This window comes from Carlito syrichta, unplaced genomic scaffold (genome assembly GCF_000164805.1).
Source record: "Carlito syrichta isolate Samal-C Ts95f unplaced genomic scaffold, Tarsius_syrichta-2.0.1 Scaffold309093, whole genome shotgun sequence".
Classification (NCBI taxonomy): Eukaryota; Metazoa; Chordata; class Mammalia; order Primates; family Tarsiidae; genus Carlito; species Carlito syrichta.
In genome coordinates this window covers 543,279-563,921 of record NW_007253189.1, presented here as the reverse complement: position 1 = coordinate 563,921, position 20,643 = coordinate 543,279, and the positions used below count along the sequence as shown (strand labels likewise).

General features: G+C 37.8%; 1 protein-coding gene across 2 annotated transcripts in view; it reads right to left on the bottom strand.

Moving 5' to 3' along the window:
* The window catches only part of DLG2 (discs large MAGUK scaffold protein 2), a 217,385-nt gene that overhangs the window by 160,208 nt on the left and 36,534 nt on the right, over window positions 1-20,643 (bottom strand). For both annotated transcript variants that reach the window (XM_021716924.1, XM_021716925.1), the window contains exon 2: window positions 6,994-7,108. In XM_021716924.1, the coding sequence (XP_021572599.1) occupies window positions 6,994-7,064 (71 nt within the window). In that variant the 5' untranslated portion in view covers window positions 7,065-7,108. The remainder of the gene's footprint in view (window positions 1-6,993; window positions 7,109-20,643) is intronic.

Below are 20,643 nucleotides of genomic sequence, written 5' to 3'. Positions count from 1 at the left end.
ATATTCACTAAGGAGTCTTCTTTGTACCAAGCACTGTGGAATAAGGCACTCAAGATATAACAGAATAAGACATTAATTGGGATTTACAGGTCCTGTACGAAATGGTGTTTCTATTTCAAGCAGCTTTACCATAAAACCTTAACAAGGACTAGAGTGGTTACTTTGTTATCAGGTGGGTTTCAAAGACCAGTGGTCTTCTGGGCTAATTTCACTGCAGGCAGCCTTCCAGGTATGTTGTAAAGATTAAAAGTAGGTAATAACTGCAAGGTACATAACGTGTGAGGTATCAGGAGATGACAGTTACAATAATTGTGTGCATACTATTTGAATTGAGTACAGATCTAGACTATGAGTAACTTGTTTTTAATCATCTATGTATCCTTAACATCTTATTGAATAAAAGAATCAATGCACTAGTGAATAAAGGTATGAAGGCTTATGTTAAACAATGGAGCAAGAGGCTATGACTTGAATGTATTTGTCAAATATTATAGCTTTTTTTTTTGTTTTTTGTTTTGTTTTGTTTTTTGAGTTGGAGTCTCACTCTGTTGCCCAGACTGGAGTGCAGTGGCCACTCCCAGTCACCGCAGCCTCGACCTGCCGGGCTCCAGTGATCCTTCCACCTCAGCCTTCCGAGTAGCCGGAATTACAGGCATGCGCTACCACGCCCGGCTGATTTTTTGATTTACTGTAGAGATGAGGTCTTGCTGCCCAGGCGGGTCTCGAACCCGTGGGCTCAGGCAATCCACTCACCTCAACATCCCAAAGGCGCGGGATTACAGGCTGAGCCACCGAGCCCGGCTTATTATAGCTTTTAAGGCAAAAACTGTGTTAGGTAGAAACAAGATTGAGTAAAATGTGGACTTCCAACCACTGTAAAATAAGTCTTTCAAATTCAGAACAAAACTGTGAGCAAAGGGCTGGCAGAGGGGAAGTAGAAGAAATCAAGTGGTTAGGGACACTGATGACATCTGTAAGGAACTGGCAGGGTAGTTGTACACACAGTGAGTCTATTTTCTTACTTGTGGCTTCTACTGAAATCTTTTCCGACTTTGCCTTCTGGTAGACTATTGCTTGGCTGAGAAATGCCTAAAGAGTTGACAGAGCCAGGCATTCTAGAGCCATGCATTCCTGGCCTTACCCTTTAGGCTTCATGGTGTCTAGAGGGGCAAAAATCTAAAAGGTCACTGGGAGGTCTGTCCTTCAATTGCTGAAACAAGGGAGGTTGCATCCCACTAACGAGAAAACAATACCTTCCTCATCACCAATTCTACTGTCTCTCCGCCCTGCAGGGAAAAGGTAGCCTTTATAATAAATAATGAATATTAACAACATTTATTAACTGTAAAAGTAGCCCTTATAATAAATAATGAATATTAACAACATTTATTAACTGCTTCCATGTGCCAGGTATTTAAATTCACTGTTTTATTTAATCCTCACAATCACTTTTTGGTAACCTGTTACTATACCTATCTTCACATATAAGAAAGGCCAGGGAGACTGAGTTACCCATGGTCACAGAGCTAGTTTGTGGCGGATCACCATTCACATGTTTTTCTGTCTGGCAGAATCTAGCCACTGAATGCTTAAACACTGTTCTACAATTGTCTCACAAACAGAACCCAAATGTTTGTGGCCACGTTGTCTACCTCTGTAGCTGTGGGGGAAATCATTTAACTTCTCTGAATTTTAATTTCTTCATCTGTAAAATGAGGCAGTATTCCCTGACTCATAGGGGTACTGGAAGAATTATATGGAATGTATATAAAACACAGCATAATGGTTGATCCACAGAAGGAGGAATCTGACAGTTACTTCCCTCCACACCTACTTCCTCATCTGTTTCAGGGATAACTCTTAAGTTGGCTAGAACACCAAGAGTCTAGGGACTTCAGAGATGCCAAATGTAATATAGAGAAGATGCTCTCTTTTGCCTGTCTTGGTTCCATTATCTGCCTGGAAGCTTCATCTTATTTACTCCATCAGTAAGCTGTATATCATGACCCATTAGTTGGTTATTAAATCAAGTTAATGAGTTGTGGACTTTATTTTTTTAAAAAGAGAAAAACAAATAAAATGGAAAATAACAAAATATACGGTACATAGAAAGTGTTAGTACTATGTAACAAAATTTTTCTCTGTGCTTTTTGTGTGAATATATTTACTGAGTCATGATAAAGTATTTTTTACTTTGGGTTCAAAGATTTGAAAGGTTCTGAGTTAACCCATACAAGACCTTCAAGAATTAATCCAGATATTCTTGCATTATTAGGAAGCCATCAAGATTTCAGGTCTTTCTAGAGCTAACTTAGGTCTTTTCATATCACATTGCATTTAATTATCTTCCCCTTAACTGTCTCCCCTACTAGACATAAGTTTCTAGTGAACAGGAAGCATGACTGTTTACTGCTGAGTCTTCAGTGTCCATTATAGGTCTTGGCACAGAACATACACTCAAAGAATGCCTGATGAATGCATGAATAAAACATAACAATTGAATCTTAAACTCACATTCATATCAAAGAGGTTATTCACTTGAACACTCAAAATAAGTATCTTTTATTAACAAGTAAACATGGACTGAGTTATTTATATTCTTCCTGTGATCTTTTATCTCCTCCCCCATTGGTGAACTGACTTGCCTATCTTTCTTGTCCTATGTATTCTTTCAGTGTCCATGGTACTTTTACCCTCAATAAAAAGAAAGGACTGCTCTTTAGACATTTGCACTTTTGTGTGAATTTAATCCCCTGTATCTCTGACCTTTCTTAGCAGCATCTATATATAAAGGTGCATTCCTATTAGTAGCAGGAAAAACCTTTTTCTCTCTCATACTAGCTGGCAGGTAAGAAGGGAAGGACATATTTTAGAAGCAGGAAGACCTTTATGAGTTTATAAACTCACTCTACCTAGGCAGTTGCCTATTCCTCCACCCACATGGGAGGGGGGCTTGAAATACATGCAATAAAATCCATATTTCAGTAGCTCAGAAGCTTAAGTACATCTATCTTTGAAGAATTGATAATGCTGTTGTGGAGCATTTTGAAAAATCATTTTACTCAAGTTTATAACGTTATTTACTTTATAAGTTCTACAACTATATGTTGCACAATGCAGGAAATTCACAAAACAAATAACACATGAAACCTACCCAAATCATTCCCATAGAACATGTATAGTATTAACATTAGCAACAATCAATGCAGTTCCATAGCACTACCAAAGCACTTCAAGCATCTCACACAAAAGATTAAAAGAAGGAAAACAATTACAACTAGATTTGCAAATAGGGCTGGCTCATGTTTAAAACACTCTCTGGCTGAGACAGGGCTATTTACCTCTCCCTCCCTTCAAGATTTCAGGCAAACACATTGCTACCACCTGGGAGGATCATTCCTCTCTGACACGGCCAGGCCCAGGACTAGGGCTAGGAGTGTTTGTATGAGCATGTATGTGTGTGAAGGGTACAGGAGGTAACTTTGAGAGGAAGAGTGGTTTTGTGGTGCAGGTAAATGTTTTACTAAGTCAGCTAAGTTGTTTATCTCAGAACAAGGAAGCTATTTGCTTTCTGATATTTTGGTTTTGACTTCATGGAAAAATTATGAATAATATCATAATAATAATAGTGAAAAATATGAATAACATCAAAAAACATACATGCTCTATAGCACAGTTTATCCTGTATAAAAACCCCAAAGAAGTTTGTGCTTCAATGTCTCCTCTCAGCTAACCTGTTCTTTAATCTGAGTTCAGCACTGTGCTGATAGAAGCAGATTGGGACTCACAGCTAAAGTACATTGGACAGCTGACAACAACATAAACTGAGTCCTAGGGACTAGGGAAGTGAACTGATGTGGGGAGGGTCAGGGGACTGGGGGAGGAGACCTGACTTGGCCAGAAATAGCTGTGGGATCCCAGGCAAGTCTCCTCTCTCTTGGGGCCTCAGTTTTCTCTTCTGTAAATTAAGCAGTGGACCTAGTGACAGCTAAAGTTCCTTTCAGCCCTAGAATTACTTAAAGCTAAGCAATATGAGAAAAATAATATTCCGGGATGTAATTCTCAGATTAGAGACATGGCCATCATCTTGTATTTATGTGATCAGGGAAATCTTGCTATTAATTTATCTTAAGAGAGTAAGTACAGGTGGTTGACTTTCTAAAATAAGCACAATTGACACTGGTCCTATAATCAAGCACTCTAGATAAAGCAAGCATATCTATAAAAATCCTATAGCCAAATTGGTATATTAAAAATAAAGACAAAGATACAAACCTCCTGAATCCTTTTTGGCAAAAATTTCGCTTAAGCCTTACCTAATTTCATGTTCTTGCTTTTTTTTGGTGGTGGGGGGGGGCGGAGGTGTCTATTTTACCACATTGCATGAGAATAAGTCCAGGGGCTCTTGTGAGTTCTTTCCTCTGGTTTTGCTGTGTGAATGGCCCATATTTCTTCTAACTCTGTGCCTCTTAGAGTCATTTAGTTGCTGAGGTCAATCCTCTAAAAAAGTGTTAATAATTGAATATATAGAAGCCAAAAATCATATTTGTATAATTGTAGATATTTCATTTGGTGAATTTCCCATGGAGTCTCAATTATTTTTGAATCTTATTAAAAAGAATTTCCTCCTTTCAATGTAATCTCTATTACTTTGTTACTTTAAGTCTGTCTCTTCTGTATGTTTTACTTTACCATTTTAGAGCATAAAATTTGATTCTAATTAACACTACTCTTTCAAGCAAGTATATTAGTTTTATATAATACCTGGGGTGCCAAAAAATGTGTATACACATTTTAAGCAATGTTATCTATATATTACTTTTCAAAGTTGAATTAAATTATGTTAGCAATGTGTAGTATGATATTTGCTTAAAAGATAGCATTAATGAAATGAATGCTAGCATCACCATGTGACAGGCAGAACAGACAAAGAAAATGGCAGAAGCACAGTTGTCATTCAAGGAGTTCAAGACCATTTTGAAGTGGTATTTGAAATTTGAGAATGTTATGGAAGTATAACAATAATGGAGGCATGATTACACAACAGAACCTCCAAATTCACACTTTTATAATTAGTTTGAGATGTATGGTACTGTGTGCAATATGCACAAGGGAAGATCCTGGAGGCCTTGTACAGCAATAAGTCCTGCAGTAGTTCACTGTAATCAAAAGCATCTGGACTCTGATGGTAACCACTTTGAGTACCTCTTGCAATTGTAGAAGTCAGACGTGACTTGTATTCATCTTTTGTTATTGGCATATATTGAGTACTACAATTTTAAAACATTTTTTCCTTTCTTAAAATATGTATACATTTTGTTGGCCCCCTCTGTAAAATCATAGCACGTCACTTAATTTTCATAATCTACACAACTTAATAGCTGTTATCAATATATTTCAGTAAGTTTCCTCTAGTACATTAACAACATTTGCATATGTTCTATTTTTAATAAGAAACCAACAATTTGGTAATTTTTCCTTCTAGTTTTATTTTATATAACCATTTCAGTTGCATTAACCAATTAATCTCTATCCTATTAATTCACCTGGCTTTTCCCAGTTTGCTAAACAAGACTAAGATCCTTTCAAGATTTAAAAATATTTTATATCACAAAGACAAGCAATGTAACACAAAGAGAATAGAAATAGGCACAGATGGAATTGTCAGCTTTCCATCATATTTGTGATGTCACTACAAAACATATTCTAGGGTGGTTCTCAGCAGTTCCTTTCACAAATTGCAATGAAGTATATCACAGTAATCTTCTGAAATGCAGTTGGCCAAACTTAGAAAGTTAATTGTTTGTTTTTCATGTCAGGGCTTCTGAAGTACTGGAACTCCCTGGAATATGAATGGACTCTATGCTTGTCAGATCAGCCAGCAAATTAAGGTCCTTGAGAATATATGCCTGCTAGAATCCGGCTTCTTTCCTCTCCCTTCTGTGTATACCTAATACACACCAAATGTAACTTTACAGCCAAAGTGGAACCAATGGGAAAAGTTCAACGCAAGTACCTCATTTAGTATCTGTAACATGTACCTCATTCCAGGATAAGAAAGTTTCAGGTAGGGAAGACAAGTGGTGACCTCAGGTGGGAGTCAGATTGGATTCTGGGCCAGAGCGGGAGTGAAGAATACAATGAGGATGGTCATGGTTCCCTCGGGTGATACATATAGATTCATTTTAACCATTAATTAGGCATCACTTTCCCCTTTTGGCTGTAAGTACCTATATTATTTTTAAAAGTACAGTCAGCACTGATGAAATTTAGAAGTAATACAGGAGACTTGTCTAGGAAGAATAGCATGTAATCATGCTGATGGATCTTACTCAAGGAGAAGATGAAGGGATGAAAGACTGGAAGCCATTTTGAGTTCAATCAATGATTTTTTTTCTGGTAAATTAATGAGTTTTACCAAGTAAGAAACAAGTAACTTTTATGGTCTGAGAAACAATTGGTAACAAGATAACACAGAATAAAGTCTTTTCTTTCCACTAAAACGTATTAGAAAAAAAAAAAACACAAAAATCACAACTTTTTAGAAGAATACTGCTGATTTCAAATCAATACACCAGAATTAATGCAATCAGTGTCAGGCAGGTTGGGAAACGATACAGGCATATTTCTTTTCATATTGATGGTGAGCAAATGTCCTGAACTTTGGTCCATGTTTTCAATTTAAGAAATTTAACAGAAATGAAAAAGGTTCTTCTCATTATTCTTTATTGCATTTTACACTGAGAACTTTACCCTGGATCATAACATTATTGAAGAATAATGATTTAAAAAACAGGGAACTTAAAAGTAATTTAACCTCATAACATTTCAAAAATTTCTTCCAAATTGTTAAATGTAAGGTCTTTCAGTAGCATCGTAATGAACATGGGCTAATTAGAACACATCTTCCGTTGCTACAAGATATTGCCTTTGTTTTCTCTAGTTGGATTGTTCCCAAAGTGCGGACAGAGTAAGACAGACCCCATTTCCTACCTGACATACAGGGAGCGTTTCTGATTGGTTCGCAGGGACCCGGACCCGGAGCTCATGCTGTGGTTCATCATCTGCTCTCGTAGGTCATGGATTTTGGCCTCAAATCGAGCGTAATCTGGAAATGGAAACAAAGATAGCAAATTTGGTTCTGTGGCTTCCGAGAGTTAGAGATGCTGCACAGTTAAGGCAGACCCTCACTACTGCTGTTGGTTCCTTTGCCAAACAACAGGGAGATGCACAACTCAAGGGAATGCTTGTCAGAGTAAAATGAAGAATCAGTTACCTTCCAGAAGTTAGCTAAAAAAATACACCACCATCAAATTCCCAACTTGTGAAAAGTCCATGGTGATGGGGGAAAGAAAGGGATGAGAGGGAGTGAAGGTGGATGGGAGGAGCATGGGGAGAAAGGGAGGGAGATATGGCAATAAACAGACAACATACAGTATCCTTCTGGTGATAGAAATGTTCTCTATTTTGCCTATAGTGGTGGATATAGGTAACCACACGTGATAAAATTACATAGAATTAAACACAAATGAGTACAACTGGGAAAAACTGAAAAAGATTAATGGTTTATGTCAATGTCAATACCCTGGTTGTGATAACATGCTATAGTTTTGCAAAATGTTGCTATTGAAGGAAACCAAGTAAAGGGTATACAGGATTTCCCTGTACTACAATTATATCAAAAATAAAAGACAATTTTTTTTAAAGAGAGAAAAAAGAGTTCCATGGAATTTCCAATACTATGGAGTACTGAAGAAAGTCTCCAGTTACTCTCAGACTGATAGACCAGAGAATCAAGGGTTTGCTGTTGAATTGTGTATGAAATGCCATTTAATTTAACTAAGTCCCCCCTCCAGTGTGTGTAAGGGGCGATACTAGAAGTTTATTACTACCATCAATCCTCAGTTGTGTCTCATGCAAGATTTCATTAATTCTGAGATGCACAATATATTTAAATAAGCTTTCTAGGACATTGGGATTAAAAATGGGGCACAAAATACTGTCATACTAAATATATTTAGAAACTTGAAAAATATATGGATTAAAACAATCAAAGAAATATAGGTATTTTGTCATTGCTAATCCTTCACAGGAAAAAATATTTTTGCTATGTTAATGCAATACAAATAAATAAAGCACAAATAAAAATAAAAAATAAAGTACTGTAAAATACTTATTAACACAATAAGCATGTAACAAGAAATTGCTTTTGAAGTTCCCATAATTTTTAATCACAACCTGGAAAATTTTCTATCTTTTCTTTGACATAGCAATGTCGTTCTTTAGAAAAATTCAGTAAGCTTAATTTATCTACAGATAAATTTTAAAATGTTAATTCCAATTACAAATGATTATTTCAATTACAAAGAAACTTACCATGAAGAATTTTAAGAAGCCCTCAGTACATTTCAAAAAACAATTTGATTTTCAATTTTATTTACTCACAACTTTTCATGAAAACAAGGATGACTAAATGAATATAATAAAAGATGATCTTCTTGCAGAGTGTTTCAAATTGTTTATAACAAAAAGTTCCACAAAATTCAATTTAATTTCAATTTACTAAATATCTGTTGGTTATTGTAGGGTGAGCTTTTCTAAAAGATTTGACCTTAGTTTTCAACAATAAATATGCAACAGAATAATAAACTCAGAATGTTAGGTATTTTTATGTTTAGCACTCTAAAGATAAAGCCATAATAGTTGCCTGAAAATTTATGGTGCATACTCAAAGTCCGGTGTTATCTAGATTTGGAAGTTTTCCTATTAAAGCTTAGCTTTGAATAATTAAATCCTAAATGGCTAAATAAGTATAATACATATTTAACCATGCTTAACCTAATATTTATTGTTCATAATTTAAGAAAATTTATCTCATTCCATTTTACAATAGAGAGAAAACACTTATTTATAACCATTGATAAGACACTGTATGCAGATTTAAATCATTTTGAGCAAGTCATATATTCTTGTCACCCTAAAGGCGTCAATTTACATTTATTACTGGCCACATGGCAGATGCTATGCTCAGTGCTTCATGGGCATTCTCTCATTTATTTTTTAAATTACAAAATGAAGTCATGGATGTTGAAAAATTTAAACTATATAGAAAAACACAACACAAAAGCTGAGTCTCTCTTGTCTCTTCTGTCTTCTCCCACCTTCTTTCTTCTATCTCACTGCTGCCCTTTTCTTGCAACTTACCATAAAGGTACGTGTATGGTTGTGTGCTGCATATATGTGTGCGAGTTTGTGAGTATCCCACATGCATACACACCATAACTGTTGTGATAAGACTCTTCTCTCTTTTGAACAGCATGACTTGGATCTTTTCCTACCTTATACCAAACACAAGCTATTTTTCTGAATACCCTTGGTTATATTGCATAGGTCAGACTGTAATTTATTTAACAATTCCCTATCATTCGATATTTAGCATTGTCCAGGTTTTTGGTTCTAAGCAGGGATCTTGGTGTATATGTGCACACTTATGAAAGGTTAGCAGAGCACTGGACGTGGAAGTAGGTCAAAGTTTGGCATAAAAATCCTACAGCCTCCATTAGCATTTGACAGAGAAGAAAACGATATGGTCTGGGGCACAGAACAGAAACTCCTAGCTGCTTCTGATCCACGCTTCTCATTGATGCTTGCTAAATACCACATGTCACCCCTGAACACCACTAAGTTTCCTATCCAGAGAGACAGAAGGCTCTCCTTTGCAACTTTGATGACTTCACAACCCATGACAAAGCATAAAATCTCGCCCTCCAACTGTCCTTTCTTAGTATTCAATGCCAGTCCTAACTCTCATTTAACCACTTTGCTACTTTGTTGCACTCACTACCAATTTGTAGTTATCTTCCCCATTAGCTTCAGTTCTCTGAGGGCTGTTCTGGGTAACAGAAGCTAAGACTCACTCCTCTTTCAATTTCCTATTCTTAACTTAGTGTCCAACATGCAAGAAATCATTTAATAATAAGTGCTCAATAAGCAATGCGTAAACAAGGAAACATGAATGAGGGAGTGAGCAGAATCATAAGATGAATTCAATTATAAAATGGTTACTGATCCTGAAATTGCCCATTTTAACTGTTTATTTTTTCAATGAAGAACAACAACATGCATCTCCTCTAGTATGCTTTTATTTCTGACCAAATATTCTTAATTCCAAGGCTTTATTTCTGTCAAATCACTACCACTTGCAAATCCCTCGCTATTTTTATTGTTCTCTAGGTGATCTTCCCACTCGACCATGTCACACATTGGAAACAACTTTCTGACACTTAACTTATATACAAAACAATTCTCTGACATCTAACTTACATACAATCAGCACTTTGTTAGGCGGTTGGAGTGGTCACATGTTATATATCACCAGATACTTGCCTTAATGATAAATTATATTCCTTGTCACATGGTTCATTAGATACCCAAAATGTCTTCTGCCATGCTTTTTGAAATGGTCTGCATCATATTCAACGGTGTTTACATTTTCCACTATGAATGATTTATATTGCATTTGCCTTAATTAAATTCATCCTGTTTTCAACTTCCCTACTTGACGGATCATCTTAATCACAAATCCTGTATCAAATGTGCTTATTTCTCTCTTTGCTCTTTTGGAAAAAATAAAATGTAGGTACAAGCAACCTCATCAGAGTAAAAACAAGAAGTTCTGGGTTGACAAATATAAATGGTATGTTTATGGTGGGGGAGCTCTTAACTTCTCAGAGATTAGTTTATAGTCAGAAACACTCTAGAAATAAGCAGGAAATCAGATACATAAATTGTGAAATACGTCTTCTTTATGTTTCATGAAAGTATTGAAAATTAAACTTTTCAGCAAGTTAAAACAGAAAAATCTAACACTACCATATTCATTCAATATTAACTCCCTCTCCCTTCTGCAAATATTTTACTCATATCTATGCCTTTCCCTTTGTAACATTTTCCAGTCAAATTCCTAACACTTTTCTGATAGCCTCAGGAGGACATTCACATGAGATTTTCGAGTGCTCAAATCTTTATATTTTCTAAAGGGAATTCATATTTACTGAGCACATGTAACGAGTTAGAATCTGTACTATGTATCTTACAGATTATATAATTTGTCCTAAAAAATTCTGAGGTAGGTGTATTATTTTACAGATGAGGAAACAGAGGTTCAGAGAGATTAACTAACTTCACCAATGAGAGCTACTAGGTAACAAGTCTCATACCGAGCTGTGATTCAACCCTGGATCTGTGTAGCCATTTTATTTCCATTACATCACGATGCCTATGGTAACACTAAAGTCCTCCTTCAGAATGAAGTCCTCCTCAGTTTTTCAACTGTCCTCCTTCTTGTTCTTCTTCTTGTTCTTCCCTTCACCTACTGTATTAGTTAGGTTATGCTGGTCTTCTCTTCTATTGCACTGTAAGCTCCTTTCGGCATTATTAAGGAGAGAGTTGGGATGCCTCACTCCTCTCCGTTTCCAGACTGCAGATCTGTCATTCTACCTTCTGTATACACAAGACTTTAATAGATACCTGGCAAAGAGTTTTGAATGAGACAGAACCTGAAAAAAACTTGCTTCCAGAATAGGACACTGATGAGTAAATTAAGCATGATAATGCTGAGGTAGAGAACAACATTAAGGATGCAATACTTTATTTATTCTGTCTCACTTTGCATGAAATAGGTGTCTGATAAATGCTTTTTAAATTACGTTATTTTATTTAATTTATGTATTTATCTAGTTGGGGTGTATTTTCTTCTGTACCAGAAGTAAACTCCTAGGCAAACATTTTAGAAGAGCTTCATGAGATATTCCTTTTAGCTAGTTCTACCCTGGCCCTTGCCTGACCCCGTCCCGCCCTGCCCCCTTATTAGATAATTTTTTTCCTCCACATTCTTAGGTATGTAAATCCAGTTATTTCTGGCTAGATGCACTCATTTTGGGGTTTTGGCATTTCCTTTCAGTTGGATAAGATGAGTGATAATAGTAAAAATATGTACAAGATTCGGGTTATGATAATAGTGTCAAAATCCTGGTTCTATCACCAATTAGCTATGCATTATTGTGAAAGTTATTAACCTTTTTGGGATAAATTTTCTCACAAGTAAAATAAGAATAATAACTGCACCTTTCTCAAGATATGTTAGGAAGGGTCTGAGAGAACCGACAGATCTAAAAGGCTGGCTCTTGGTAATGACTGTCAATTCCTCCATTATTTTTGTGTGTAATTTACCACCTATTCTTGTTCACAGATTGTGAAAATTATAACCCCTTTCTGGGTACCAAGTAAAATGGAAACCTGTGCCTACTCCTAGAGTCCCTTGGTACAGTGTTACTCAATCTATTATGAATTGATGTCTGGTCATATTTTGGAATCTTTAGCGCTGGGATGAAACTTCTCACTTGCTAGGCCACCACTAAATGAACCTTTGGGGTCTCTCACAAGTTTGTAGTGTCTTGGTGCTCAGGAAAATGATGCTCAATTCCTAAACTGCTATAATTTTTAAGACTATCAGTGACCTCATCCATCAGTAGTGTCTCAAGACTCTGAGCCACTGACGGACACTTGGTTGGAACAAAGGCAAGGGTGAGAACACCACATACTATACAGTGAGAGGGGGCTCTGCCCTACAGTTGTTTCCTTTACAATTTGTTAAGGGTGAGTAAAGAGACTCAAATACAAATTTATTCCATCATTCACACAGGAAAGGAGGCATTGCCTCCTGTGAGAAGGCTGGGGTTGTTTAATGCAGTTATGAGTAACTTGCAAGGATTAAAGCTGCCCAACTGCTCATGTCTTCAAGACTCAGATGGCCTACCTTGATTCTGGGAGAAGAAAACAATAAGAACAGTGGATTAGACTACAGCATGAGGCCATGGGAATGCCCTTCCTGATGTAAGTTGTTGAACAGTGTGCCCCTCCACAGTCACCACCTCATCCAGCTGTCTCACCACTGTCAGACAAGCAGAAGTCATGAACAGAGGGAGCAGAGCTAGAAACTAGGCTCAGAGACCAGCTTTTAGTCTTAAACCTGTCATTTATTACCAATGAGGCCTTGGGGAATTATTGAGTTACTGAATCTCACAGTTTGCTCATCTGCAAACTGTGAGATTCACCTCACAAAGTGGTTGTGGTAATCAAAATGAGATTTGACTGAAGCATTCTGTAAATGTAAGATAGTTGTTGCTCTTTTTACTTTGGTGGCTTGTGTCAGGACAAATGCATTCCCAGTCCTCGGCAGTACTAATGGTGACAGTAGCAACCTCATTTTATTTGTTCATTATGAACATGTGTGAAGCTTTAACAACAACTGGGAAGATCATTGGACTATAAAAAGGATTCTGCACATCCAAGAGACAGAGGCCGCCTTCCTGCTGAGTTATCCATTTCCACACTATGGGGGAATTAGTTTGAAGAGACCACCTGCCGTATACCCAAGATACTTTAAATAGACAGACCTGAACTAGAAGCTCTTGGTGGTTTATAAACTAAGGAAGTTCAAGCTTTAGGGTATCTTCTAATAGAGCTTGGATAAATGTCAATGGTGTGCAGTCTACTGGGGTCACAATATTGTTTACCTGGAAATGACCCACATTGTCACTGGGGCCCAGGAAGGGTGTATGGTAAGTATAAAGCAGGGATGGTTTACCTCTATTCTTAGCACAGCATCGGATCACTGTTCCAGGGATGAGATACTGGGAGCAGCTGTAAATGCTACAATTTCTTTAGAGGAAAAACCTTCCTTCATTTTTCAGCAAACATTTCTTTAGGATTTATTACATGCCAGGCACAGTGCTAATTGCTAGGAACATTGAATCCACGGAACAGGTCTTTGCCTAAAGTGGTTTACAGGCTGATGCATAGCTGTTTCTAATTTTCTGGCTTCTTGTGAATACAAAAAGAGCATCTGCTATTTAAATATCTGCTCCCTTTGGATAAAAATTTGGTACACATGGATATAGAGTATGAAATAATAAACACAGGAGACTCGGAAGGGTGGGAGGGTAGGAGAAGGTGAGTGATGAGAAATTACTTAATGAGTACAATATACAATATTTGGATGATGGGTACGCTAACAGCCCAGAATTCCCCACTACACAATATGTCCATATAACAGACCTGCACATGTACCTCTTAAATTTATACAAATATAAAAGAAACATGCTGTAATAACATATTCTCAAAAATAAAAAATAAGAATAAATATCTGCTCCCTTTGAGAGTACCATGTGCTTTTTAGATGGTAACAGGATATCAATAAACCCTCCTAGAATGGAGAGAAACCGATACAGTCAGGTTCATGTCACAATGGGCTAGGTGAGGCAGGTTAAGTCTTTGTGAAAGATTACCTGGTTACTTATAGAATGAGAAAAGCAACAAGGGTTACACAGTGGTACCCTAGAATCAGAGTTTCTGGTTTAAGTACTGACTCTGAGACATGTTAATAAAATTCTTTACCCATTCAGACACTGTTTCCTTATTTGTAAATTGGGGAAGTCATACCTGCCTCTACACATTGTTGTTCTGAATATCTAATACACTGTACTTCACTTTCATTATTTTAAGCAGAATTGATTTCTAAAAGCACCATCAATTGATAATAGCATATTTTTGAGAGAGGATAACCATAAGACTCTTCTAATTTTACAAGCTAAAATATATTTTTGTAAAGAGGGAACGATATGAGTCTCATAATCAATTTAATATTTAAAACTAGAAAATCCTAAACAAATACTTAATGCTATATCAGACTTGTAAGCACACATAAGAGGATTAGCCATAGAAGACTGTTTCTATCTCAGGTTCAAGAAAGAATACTCAAAAATATTTTGAATGATAATACTAAAATAATTTTATTTACTTGGTGCTCAGAAAATACTAGATGGTTCCCATTCACCCTGTCTTCTTTTCTTAATTGTCTTTGATTTCAGAGCCAGATAGCCACCAAAAAGGCCCAGCCATGTTACCTTAGACTTTAAGGATACCCTTTGAGTTTTCTCACTCTGGCTGCTTTTCAAGTAGTCATGTCGGGAAGGGTGCTGTTATGAACGACTTTAGGAAGCTGGCTTCCTTCCCAGATACACATTGGAGTGTTCACCTGCTGTCAAGAGCACTGGGCTCTGGCTACTGGCAGGATTTTTGGTGGATCTCCCCAGGCTAGTTATTCTGCCGAAGGATTTTACTAGTCTTTTACTTCAACTCCTGACTTAGTTCATCTCTCAAGTTGCCAACTGCTTCTGTGTTGCAGTGGTATATGGAATTTTCCACTGCTAAAGGTTTACAGAAGTTGTTTGGTTTACTTCAGATTCAAACTAGTGTGTGTGTGTGTGTGTGTGTGTGTGTGTGTGTGTGTGTGGTTTGTGTGTGTCTTGCGGGAGGGAGGGAGAGAGAGAGAGAGATTGGGAAACAGACTAAATTCATCAGACCCCAACATTAACCAGAAATACCAGACAATTGGGAAGAGGGTCTGTTATCTTTTCTGCACTACACAAAGGATGTACTATCTCCTGTACTGAGCATTAACTCAGTTATGGATACCATGAGGGCAAGGACATTGCTATATTTTTGCTGTATCCCTAACACCTGGCATAGAGTGTTAGTACATAGTTATTAGTTAAAAAATGCTAATAGAAATGCTTGCTGAATTGGATGAATCAAATGAAGTCTTCAGAGAAAGAAAACTGATCCATTAATTTGCCAGACCTAATACTGAATAGATTAGTCTTTTAGAATAATTTTTAATAACACACTGAATTAAGGTATGCCATTCTCCTTTCTTGGTCCGCCCCGCTTTCTCTGTTTTCAGATAGAATTGGAATCATTTGTTTTGACTAGAGCAATTTTCTGCAGCTTGGTTGGAGAAACTTAAAAGAGGTTTCAGTCAAACACTCAGGAATTCTTTAATGTGTAAAATGAAGTTAGTTTTATAGGGAAACAACTATCTGAATCCCCAACCAGCTATTTCATATAATATGTGTATAACTCTGAAAATTAGATACATCAAATTTCAGTTTGGCTTCATGCAAGCTTTGTTTTATGGATTCATAAAGGCAGACTTTATTATCAGGATTACTGCAAAATTGCACAGAAACTTCCTGAACTTAGCAAAGCTTGTTTCTTTAGGCAGTTGGTATAGTCTGGTGTAATAAGGTTTGTTGTTTTGTTTTGTTTTGTTTTGTTTGGTAAAGGCTCTGAGATAAATCTGATCCAAGTTTGAAGCTCAAGTTTATTATTGATTCATGGTGTGGACTTTGCACAAGTTACTCAGTCTAGAGAATATTTGGTTTTCTTATATGTGCAATACAAAACAAAACAAAAAACAATAGTTACCTGATCAGAGTATCCGAAAGGTAAATGTGATAGCATTTGTAAATGGCATAGTCCAGTGCCTTTAGGTACTTAATAAGTGGGGGAAAAAACCCACTGAAGATGTCTTAAAGCTTATAGTCTCCATTTATAAAGTAGAAATATCATTGATTCCCTGCTTATATAACAAAGTTATCGTGAGGATCAAATGAAGAAATAAGATATAAAAACATTGAGTAAACTGAATAGTATGGTAAACATAGAAAGTGATGACAAAAATAAATCACACCAACATAGTCTTTTAAAAAAAAAATCCTAAAGCCGGGCTCGGTGGCTCAACCTGTAATCCCGCGCCTTTGGGAGGCTGAGGTGAGTGGATTGCCTGAGCCCGCGGGTTCGAGACCCGCCTGGGCAGCGAGACCTCATCTCTACAATAAATAAAAAAAAAAAATCAGCCGGGCGGTAGCACATGCCTGTAATTCCGGCTACTCAGAAGGCTGAGGCAGAAGGATAGCCGGAGTCCAGCAGGTCGAGGCTGCTGTGGCCGGGAGCAGCCACTGCCCTCCAGTCTGGGCGACCGAGTGAGACTCCAACTCAAAAAATAAAAATAAAAAAAATCCTAACCTTCCTACAAGAATTCTTCCTCTGTATCCGAGATTGAGCCCAAAAGTGGAATTTGACTTCTATTTCAGCTGAGGAAATGCAGCCACATCGGGCATCATGCCTGGGAGAGTGCATGTGAAACTCCACGGGGGAAATGGAAATTTCAGATATTATTAGGGCCCAGTGGCCAGGGGTGATTCTCTCTAAAGATTTTGCTGGCAGGTAGAGGGAAAAGTCAGTGGGGATGCACAGGCTGTCGTTTAATTGGTGTGACTGGTAATTAATGGTATATCAGAAGAAGGAACAAGAAGTTGTGCCTTCTAATTTAAGATGTGGTGCTTAAGACTGCATCCATCAGAGGAGAAAATCTTCCTGGCAAACAGAAATATTACATCTTTGCTGGATTTGTCATGTTCTTTTGTTTAAAAATTATGGAGCTAAAATAATGTTTAAGCTTCCTGTGATCGGCAATAATCATCAGTTAGATCTTGCCCAATGAAAAGGGCGATATTCTTGCCTAATTATAGACCAGGGCAAAGAAAGGATTTTAAGCAGTTCTGCCTCTACAGGTGGGCAGGTTGGAGTCCCCTTGAATGTGACCTGAGGGGTATAAACATCTGTCTTTCCTCCATGACATTCCTATCAGATTTATCCTCTTACAGTGTCATGAGACTTAAATACACATTTTATCTAGGAGGATAGCCCACTATTCCTAGGTAAGTAGAGACACAATAGGAAAAACACTAAGAGAAAATGGAGGCTTGAGGAGGCTCGCCAATTCATCCACAGCCACACAGCAGAGCTGGGACTCAAACCCCTATCTTCTAGTCCCAGCCTCATTCAGTGCTTTTTTTTCCACTACATTGTGTCTACATTTGTCTCTATGAATGACTGCTATTTTCTCTCTTGCTCCTGACATGCACAGGTCCACGGCTGTCTCAGAGTGGCTTGATCACCCTCAAGTAACCATTCAACAGTTAATTTCTTTTGCTACAAGTAGAGGTTCACAGCTATAGTGAATTCTATAGGTGGATTGGGAAGATCAAAATGAAAAGGCTTTGTTTGATCTTACCAATATACTTCCCACATGAAAGCTTTTCAAAATATCAGTATGATTCTGAGTTTAATACTTCAAATCAAGTAGAAACTATGGCTCAGATAGGCTCCTGTTGGTGCAGGTTGTGTACACTGACTGGCAGGTTCGTATTGTAGCACTCTGTCCAACGAGCACAGACTGAGCAGTCACCAGGACTGAAAGGAGACTAGAGATACTCAGTAGGTAGAGCAACCAGTCCCTAATCCTAATACCTCTGAATCTCTGGAACAGTTTAGTGCAGGGATTCCTGATCATGGTTGCAGAGAACAGGGTCATGTGGCAGTAGAGAAAAATAAGACGAAGGGTGAGAACTGATCATTAACTTAAACTTTCATAATTTAATAGATTGTGTGCTTTCTTGTCCTTACAAGTATGTCTTTCTTACCTTTTTGTTGCTCAAAATGCACTTTCTAGGCTTAAAAGGTATAACAACAAAATGTAATGTATAGTCCTTGTTTAAATCCTGATTAGAGAAAAAAAACCACACAATTTAAAAAAGTCATTCTAAACTGAATATTAGATGATAATAAGAATTGTTTTCAGGCCAGGTATGATGGTTCATGCCTGTAATCCCAAGCACTTTGAGAGGTCAAGGTGGGAGAATTGCTTGAGCCCAGGAGTTTGAGACCAGCCTGGGCAACATAGCGAGATTATGTCTCTACAAAAAATTTAAAAATTAACCAGGTGTGGTGGTATGTGCCTATAGTTCTACCTACTCAGATGGCTGAGGTGGGACAAGTGTTTGAGCCCAGGAGTTCGAAGCTCCAGTGAGTTGTGATTATGACACTTTACTCCAGCCTGGGTGACTCAAAGAGAAAAAAAGAACAAATTATAATTCTGTTGGGTCTGATAATGACATTGTAGTAAAATAATAAGATGTTCTCTTTCTTTCCTTTATACTTTCCAAATATTGGAGGTGTGAACAGCAATAATGTTTGGATTTAAATGTTTGCTTTAAAATATATCAGCAAACAAAATATTTTAAATGATATATGAAGCAAATTGGCAAACTCCTTACTACTACAAAATCTGGGTAATAAGTACATAAACATTTTTTGTACAACTCTCTCTTCTTTTGTATAGACTTGAAAATGTTCACAATAGAAAGCGTTTACCTTGCTGTTTTAAAAGATTAAATATCTTAATTTGATACATTTAAAAACTGACAGCACTATGTCAGTCTTCTTCATTAGTACAGTGGACTGGGAGTGATAGAACCTGGCTCCTGCTGGCTCTTATTCCCAGGTACCCTCGGTTGTGTCACTCTGAGCCTGGTTTCCTCCTGGTAAAACAGGTGTAGTAACACCTAGACCTATTATCATTTTGAGATTCTATTAAGGAAATAGCCATGAAAGTGCTATGTTGCATAAATGCATCTGCTTGGTCAGCAATGTTTCTTGTGTATGAACCGTGACAAGGTCCTGTGCCAGGCACCAGTGATGGAATGGTCAAATTGTAGTCCCTGCACTCAAGGACTTTCCATTACTATTATACAGCGTATACATTGATTGCCACAGTGATGGCAATTCCAGAACGAACTCTGGCTTCTAGTGTAAACACCACCTACAATTTTTTGTTTTTTTTTGAGTTGGAGTCTCACCCGGTCGCCCAGACTAGAGTGCAGTGGCCGCTCCTGGCCACCGCAGCCTCGACCTGCTGGGCTCCCGCGATCCTTCCGCCTCAGCCGTCCAAGTAGCCGGAATTACAGGCATGTGCTACCATGCCCGGCTGATTTTTTTATTTATTGTAGAGATGAGGTCTCGCCTGCCCAGGCGGGTCTTGAACCCGCAGGCTCAGGCAATTCACTCACCTTAGCCTCCCAAAGGCACGGGATTACAGGCTGAGCCACTGAGCCCGGCTACAATTTTTAATAAAGGCCAGAGGCCCCTGCTTAACTCCCCAGCCTCATCTCTTTCTCAATCAGTTCCTTCCTTTTGGTTCCCTCAGATTCTAGTTTTGGCATTTTCTCAGTTCTACCATTTTCCAGCTGTTCCCCTGCCTCGAAAACCTTTCTCATCAGTCTTCGTGTAGTTTCTCCTTCTCTCCATCTTGTCTTAAACATCACTTCCTTAAACACCCCAGTGAGCTATGACAGGTCTTTCCTTCAAATGTTTAATGTCAAATGTGGCCATTCCTACCTCATCCTGATTTTAAAATAAGTGAACTAGCCATTTTGAAAAGTGGAGAATTTGATAAATACGGTATAGTTCTTGATAGCTCCCCTACTGAAATAATTTTCAATTTTATTTTTATTTTTTGAGTTGGAGTCTCACTCTGTCATCCAGACTAGAGTGCAGTGGCCGCTCCCGGTCACCGCAGCCTTGACCTGCTGGGTTCCGGCGATCCTTCCACCTCAGTCTTCCGAGTAGCTGGAACTACAGGCACTTGCTACCACGCCCGGCTGATTTTTGATTTATTGTAGAGATGAGGTCTCGCTGCCCAGGCGGGTCTCGAACCCGCGGGCTCAGGCAATCCACTCACCTCAGCCTCCCAAAGTGTGGGACTACAGGCTGAGCCACCTAGCCTGGCTAATTTTTTCAATTTTCAATCGAGATGAAAGAAAGAATGACCAGAGACATGGATTGAGATAATTATTTATGAATAACTTCATTCTCAACATAATTATCTCTTTCTGAATC